Source organism: Protopterus annectens, chromosome 4.part0, assembly GCF_019279795.1.
Source record: "Protopterus annectens isolate FY-2018-M chromosome 4.part0, PAN1.0, whole genome shotgun sequence".
Classification (NCBI taxonomy): Eukaryota; Metazoa; Chordata; order Ceratodontiformes; family Protopteridae; genus Protopterus; species Protopterus annectens.
In genome coordinates, this window is record NC_056733.1 from 1996036487 (window position 1) to 1996044462 (window position 7976).

Below are 7976 nucleotides of genomic sequence, written 5' to 3' on the forward strand. Positions count from 1 at the left end.
GTGAAACTTGCCACCTCTGTCTTAAGTAAGATGAAGTTTGATTTAGAAAAGTTTTTTACTGTGGTTTCCTTAGTTGGGATTGGTGGTGGGGTGTGGACATCCAGAGTGATTAGTTTATGGTCTGATCTAACCAGTGATGGGTTGACCTCCAGTGTGGAACACCTGTTGCCCATGTTAGTGATGACCAGGTCCAATATGTTTTCACCTCTGGTAGGGGAGTTTACCAGCTGATCCAGGGCATTTGAGTTGATGAATTCCAGGAAGCGCTGGGCTTGGGAGTTTGTACTCGAGTAGTGTTCCCAGTGAATGGTAGGGTAATTGAAATCACCCAATATCAGGGTGTTCGGTAGGACCTTCATGTTTTCCAGTGTCTCCAGAAAGGTGGAGTGGTGGTCCTGGGTCATGGAGGGTGATCTGTATCAGGTCACAATTTGCATTGCAGATTTGCCCAATGTTAGTTGCACATGGATGATCTCAGAGGTATCATGCTGCGCCACTAACCTGGGGGTGTAGGAATCCTTGATGAATATGGATACACCCCGTCCTTTTGTATTTCGGTCCATGTTCTGTGGCCAAAATGTGTGGTATGAGTTATATGAAAAACCAAAGAACTATAGCAACAAGTCACAAACTATCCAATAAGTGCCACGGCCCTTCAATAAACTTCCACAAAAAAGGTCACCATGGAAGATAACGATAAAAATCCAAATGGAATTCAGCACCACTGCATCGGAAAATTCCAAAAGAACAGAGGCTCAGCAGAAAAAAATCAATGTTCTTTTATTCCAATAAAACTGACGTTACACAACTGCAATAACGCATCAAAACCACACTCCAATGAACAAGGTTAAGCGCTTTCACCCACTCAACTCGTGGGCTTCTTCTTCTTCTGAAGTGCTTGCTATTAAGTCTGAGCAAGTGCTGGGCTGTAAGATGAGTGCTTAGGTTGAGAGTTAGACTAGTTTCAAGGGAAAAACTGAAGAGGAGATTTAGTGGATGTATTTATACTGCAAAAATAATGTTTCCATTCATTTTTGCCCTTATGACTTCAGTTCAAAGTTGCAACAACACGATTGTGACTTACAAGGACTAAAACAGTGCTTATGAAATCTAAACTGCACTATAATAAAATTTATTGTCTATTTTTCATCACAAGTACTTAACCTGGAATTATTCACATAATGAGGTGTTAGTCAGTCTTGACAGCTTCCTCAAAACTTTCAGTTGAAGCTGAGGTAAAGAAGCAGTTAAGTTCCTGAGTCAGTTTTTGTAGTTTGCAAATTGCTATGGCCCTGGAGCCATACGTTTTCAAACCACATTGCAGATTTTAGCAGGCACTAGCAACAAATTGCTTCATAAAGAATGTTTCTGAAATGGAGTGCAGAGCAAATCATTGATTATTTCATCAATGAAATTATTTACATCAAGTGCATATGCAAGAGTTATATGCTACATTCCCAGAATAAAATTAAATGTGCATTTATTACATCAAGTACACACTGGCATGCCAAGTGGATGTACAAGCATTTTTGTTCCCTTTTTAATTTTTTTAACATAATAAGACTTTTTTGCAACAATCCTTAGACCTCCAGTCTTGTATTCCACCATCTAAGACCTCCTCTGAACTATCTGCATACTTCCTTGTGTGTTATAAGTGGTGTAGTTCGCATTGCTCACTTGCTTCTCCAGTTCACTTCTTATTTGGGTGTTTCATGCATGGCGTTTACATGTCATCCCCTTGCTTCTTTGAGATTTATGCCAGGTGTTCCCATTGTTTCCTGTATTTCAGGGGTATGCTGTAGGTGAATGGTCAATCATCTAATTTGTTAGAAGGCATGCATGACATGTATAATTGTGTCAGAGTGAGTGAGTGAGTGAGTGAGTGAGTGAGTGAGTGAGTGAGTGAGTGAGTGAGTGAGTGAGTGAGTGTGTGCGTGCATGCATCCATATTTTGAGTGCCAAGCAAGACTGCCCTTCCCCATGGCCCTGAACTGGATTAAGTACACATGTGGAGAATGAATGCATGAATAAATGAATGACTGAATAAATATTATTTCATAAATATGTATCTGCAGCCATACTGGCCAAGGCTCTTGCTACCCTCATAGTGCCTTTTTTAGGCAAGGTTCAAAAGACAAACCCACCGCTGTAAATAGCACAAGTAACAAAAAACTGAGGGTAATGCTACTCAGTGCCAGAAATCTAAACCTCAAAATGCACGCACTCGAGGCACTCCTCAATATGGAGAAAATCAATATATGTGCAGTAACAGAAACCTGGTTTAAGGATCCAGAGAGCATCCCAGCACTACCAGGCTACAACTCATACCATATATTTCAGCCACAAAACCCGACCAAAATACAAAAGGCGGGGGAGTATCCATATTCATCAAGGATACCTACACCTCCAGGTTAGTGGCACAGCACGATGCTTCAGAGATCATCCACGTGAAACTAACAATGGGTAAAACTGCTATTCAAATTATAGCTTGCTGCAGATCACCCACTATGTCCCAGGACTCCCACTCTGCATTCCTGGAAACACTGGGAAACATAAAGGTCCTACCAAACACCCTGATATTGGGTGATTTCAATTACCCAAACATTAACTGGGAGAACTACTCAAGTACAAACTCCCTTGCCCAACATTTCCTAGAATTTATAAACTCAAACGCCCTGGATCAACTGGTCAACACCCCCACCAGAGGTGACAACATATTGGACCTAGTCTCACCAACATGGGCGACTGGTGTTCCACACCGGATGTCAACCCCTCGTTGGTTAGATCTGACCATAAACTATTCACTCTGGATATCCACATTCTGCCACCACCCCTGGTCAAAGAAACCACCGTAAAAAACTTTTCAGAAGCAAACTTCACATTACTTAAGACCGAGGTGGAAAGTTTCAAAGCCCCCATGCTAAATGATAATGCTGTCAAAGCTGCAAAATCCTTTACTAATGCACTCTATGGGCACCTACAAGAATGCATGGATTGTGCTATCCCAAACAAAACCAAGACTCACTCCTCCAAGGAAAGGAAACCAGTCTGGTGGACTCCTGCCATAAACAAGCTATACAATAGAAGGAGGAAACTAGTACAGAAAAGAGTAAAATCCCAAGAAGGGAAGACATCCCTGATCAACATCAGCAAGAAACTGCGATCCCTCATAAAATCATCCAAGGCTAGCTTTGAAAGAAAAATTGCCATGGACTCCAAAGATAACCACAAGGCATTCTTTAGCTATGTCAAGAATCTAAGTGGCAATTCTCAGATCTGCTCGGAGTTAGTGCAGAATGGCACAAAATACACTGAGCCGACCGATATAGCCAACATCCTGGCAGACAGGTTCAGTGCAAACTTCACCCCCCTCTCACCCCCAAAAGGGCCCATAATTATACCAGAAGAATGTAGTGCCCCTGAAATCACAGACACTCAGGTTAAAACAGCCCTCTCCAAAGCCAAAAACACAGCATCAGTGGAACTGGATGGTGTCCAAGGCTGCGTCCTACATGAGCTCAAAGATGAACTAACCCCTCACCTAAACACACTGCTTAAACTCAGCCTCTTCACAGGCTATGTGCCCACAGAGTGGCGCACAGCAATGGTTATTCCGCTTCACAAAGGTGGAGCCACAACAGAGCCTGGGAACTATCGCCCTATAAGCCTGACTAGCTTGATCTGCAAAGCTATGGAGCACATTATCATGTATCTCATTAACAGATACATTGGAAACCTCCAAACACTGGACCCTGCCCAGTTCGTCTTTGTTAAGGGCAGATCATGCCTCCTAAACCTGGTGGACTTCTTTGAGACAGTTACCAAGGCTAGAGATGAGGGAAATGTGGTCCACACAGCCTACCTAGACCTCACAAAAGCCTACGACACCATTCCCCACTCAGGTATTATAGACAAGCTCACCAGCCTGAACATAACCCCCTACATCATGAGATGGGTTGCCAACTGTCTCATAGACAGAACCCACATGGTAAGAGTTGTGGGAGCTAGGTCTGACTCTAAACTGGTTACAAGTGGTGTTCCCCAGGGCTCAGTCCTAGGACCCCTCCTGTTTGGCATATACTTCTCAGAGGTACAGGCAAGCTCAGGAGGACTATGGCTGACCAAGTTCACAGATGACTGCAAACTAGGTGCTATAATTGACTCTCCGGCTGACACAGACATCCTCCAAAAGGATCTCACTGAGACGGATACCTGGTGTCAAAACCATGGCCTCAAGCTAAATGCCAAAACGTGCATAGTCATCCCCTTTGGAAAAAACAAAGTACCCACAAACTATCACATAGGTGGTAGCCCCCTAAATACAGAAAACGTAATAAGGGATCTGGGGACCCAAGTAGATAGTAACCTCTCCTTTGATAATCACATTGACAAAGTGGTAAGAAAATCCTTCTATGTGGCCCACCTAATCACAAAACGGTTTGCATACAGATTGAAAGAGGTCATTGGGTCCCTCTATGCATCACTCATCAGACCCATCATAGAGTACAGTGCCCCATTTGGGATGTACCTTACAAGACACCTGAAACAACTGGAAAGACCACAGAAGTGCCTCACCAAGAAGATCACTGGCCTCAAACAGATGCCCTATGCAGCTCGACTGAAGAAACTCCAGCTGTACTTGGTTGCATACCGCCCACTCAGAGGTGATCTCTGCCTGACATACAAGGCCATGTCCAACCCAGAATTGATGGACATGCTCCACCTAAAAAAAAACATATCCCCTCAAGCCACACTCTCCAGGGATCTAAACCTCACCACAACAATAAACAGGACGTGCTGGAGGGATAGATTCCTGTCCCAGAGACTTCCTGTGCTCTGGAACTAGATTCCAATCTACATTAGGAAGAGCTCCTTGCTAACCCTCTTCAAGAGAAACCTTGACGAGTGGATGGGAAACAGAAAGTTTACCCCAAGGATCACTTCAATGGCACTGTTGGACAGAGGCACAGGGAACTAATCTAAGGGGGCGGCGAAAGCCAACACATTCCGGCTAGGCTTATAAATGCCTTCAGGCAGATAGCCTAGTACCTACCTATGAACCTATAATGGAGCAAAAACTACTATGTCGCATACTATCATCTTTGCAGTCTGGAGGCATACAGGCACTGTAAAGAATTTATAATTTTGCAAGGACATACATATACCTTTTATTCTGTTTGACGGAAGCTATCAAGGGCAACAACTCATTTAATGCATGTCTTGTGAGTACTTTTCTATTTATTTACCACTGAGACTTGTATTTCTTTATTTTCTTCATGCATCACGGGAATATTTTTATCTTAACATGCCAAGTTTCAAAGTGCAGTCTGTGGCATTTCCAGTAGTCAGCATTTATAAATCAAAGGCAATTTTTAACTAATAAAGATTATATGAGCATAGCCATGATTTGCTCACACTGGCCATTTGAAATGCCAAATGTTGACTATGAAAAATGTACACCATTCATCTTTGTAGAGCAGGAATTCTATTCATTGATGTCAGTAAACATGGTACCTCATGGCTGACTCTACGACGGGTTAGTATTAATGAGTAGTAATAAGTAGAAGTTGTCAGAAAGCTGCCATTTCACTGAGCCATGGCAAAAGCCTTCATTTTCAAAATAGACTTGCAAATCATACCTCTCAACCTCAGAGCAAAAAAATCTAGACAAAGCCATGAATAAAGGGGGAACAAAAGGCCAAAAATAGGGACCTTTTTTAAATGTTGCTCTTACAAACTTAGAAAGTTGATAGAATAACAGGTTTTACATTAGCGTGAATTTTTTTGAAGGGTACGAAGTCTGAAACGTAAATGTCTGTCATTATTTTCTGACTTCAGTCTTTGATGGTTTACCAATGATTTGCCAGAAAACACACTGTTATTAAAAACTGATGAAAAATATGAGGCAAAAATCAGGACATTCTGCAAAAATATGAGGCAGAATTCAAGACATTCTGCAAAAATCTGTAAATGAAATGAAAGCAACACACTAGTATGGTCAAGTTAGAACTAATGTGCTAATCTTGTTTTTTTTTTTTTTTGGGGGGGGTGAATTTTATTAACAAAATAGTTGCTAATTTTTGCTATTGTTTCAAAAATATAAAACTAAGCATACATAGTTAAAGTCAGCACTTATGATCTTATGTGTTACAATTAAGAATGTAAAATTTCTGGTTGTTCTGAAGTATGCGCATAACTGCTTGTTTGTGTTTGTTTTCAGACCTCCAGAATATCTGTCGGTTTCACAGCTGCCCTTAATGCCTAAGCTTCATCTTCATTTCATCTTGCCTGTTTTTTTCAGCTTATCACCATAGTGCAACAGTACCACATTTCATGATGAGAAGTAGATGATTGTTTTTGTATAACTGTTGCCTTTAACTTTTTGAAATACATAATTTTTTTTATAATTGCTGTTCCTTTTCACTTTTTGTTTCCCTCTGGAAAATAAACCAACGTTTAAGTAAAAAAGTGTGCATTTTTTTTTAATTCTGTCATGATCTATAGCAGGAATGTGTTAGAATGCAACACTCTCAACCTATTAAAGCAAGAAATGTGGCCAACACCATAAAAATGGGGGAACAAAGGGCCAGAAATAGGGACAGATGTTTAATATTGCACTTTCAAATTTAGGTTGTACATTATTAGTATGAACTTTCTCAAAAGCATGAAGTTTGAAACTCAAATGTCAGTTATCAGTTTCTGATGGTACTCTGCAATGACATGCCATTGATTTGCCAGGAAAAAAAATGTTATAAGGAAAGGATCACAAATATGAGCAAAAACTGCACATTCTGCACAGATCAGGACAGTTTAGAAGTATGCACTCAAATGTATGTATTGTATGAGGAAGTCGGGAGTGGCAGAGAAATATGTAAGAGTGGTACAGGATATGTACGAGGGTAGTGTGACATTGGTGAGAACTGCAGTGGGAGTGACAGATACGTTCAAGGTGGAGGTGGGATTACATCAAGGATCAGGTCTGAGCCCTTTCATATTTGCAGTGGTGATGGAGAGGTTGACAGATGAGATCAGACAGGAGGCCCCGTGGACTATGATGTTTGCAGAAGACATTGTGATGTGTAGTGAGAGTAGGGACCAGGTTGAGGAGACCCTGGAGAGGTGGAGATATGCTTTAGAGAGGAGAGGAATGAAGGTCAGCAGGGCTAAAACAGAATATATGTGTGTAAATGTGAGGGAAGGTAGAGGAATGGTGAGGATGCAGAGAGTAGAGTTGGTAAAGGTGGATGAGTTTAAGTAATTGGGATCAACAGTTCAGAGTAATGGTGAGTGTGGAAGAGAGGTGAAGAAGAGAGTACAGACAGGATGAAATGGGTGGAGAAGGGTGTCAGGAGTGATTTGTGACAGACAGGTACCAGTAAGAGTGAAAGGGAAGGTCTACAAGAGGGTAGTGAGATCAGCTATGTTATATGGGTTGGAGATGGTGGCATTGATGAAAAGGCAGGAGTCAGAGCTTGATGTGGCAGAGTTAAAGATGTTAAGATTTTCACTGGTTGTGACTAGGATGGATAGGATTAGGAATCAGTATATTAGAGGGTCAGCCCAGGTTGGAAGGTTTGGAGACAAAGTCAGAGAGGCGAGATTGCGTTGGTTTGGACATATACTGAGGAGTGATGCTGGGTATATTGGGAAATGTATGCTAAGGATGGAGCTGCCAGGTAAGAGGAAAAGAGGAAGGCCTAAGATAAGGTTTATGGATGTGGTGAGAGAGGACATGCAGGCGGTTGGTGTGAAAGAGCATGATACAGAGGACAGGAAGAGATGGAAACAGAAGATCCACTGTGGCAAGCCCTAATGGGAACAGCCGAAAGAAGATGATGATGATGATGATCAGTCCAAAGATCATCCCAGTGATATGTCAGGAAGCCACATATTTGATAAGGAGAACATCTGGACATCCTGAGAATATATGGACAGTTGAGAAGTATGAGCATGAAGTATATGGTTCAAACACAGTA

General features: G+C 41.8%; 1 protein-coding gene across 1 annotated transcript in view; it reads left to right on the forward strand.

The window, feature by feature from the left end:
• LOC122800093 (serotransferrin-A-like) overlaps positions 1 to 6468 on the forward strand; it is a 276007-nt gene extending 269539 nt beyond the window's left edge. The window contains exon 17 of the mRNA XM_044069617.1: positions 6221 to 6468. Coding sequence (XP_043925552.1) covers positions 6221 to 6258 — 38 coding nt within the window. The 3' untranslated portion in view covers positions 6259 to 6468. The remainder of the gene's footprint in view (positions 1 to 6220) is intronic.
• Positions 6469 to 7976: the final 1508 nt, after the last annotated feature.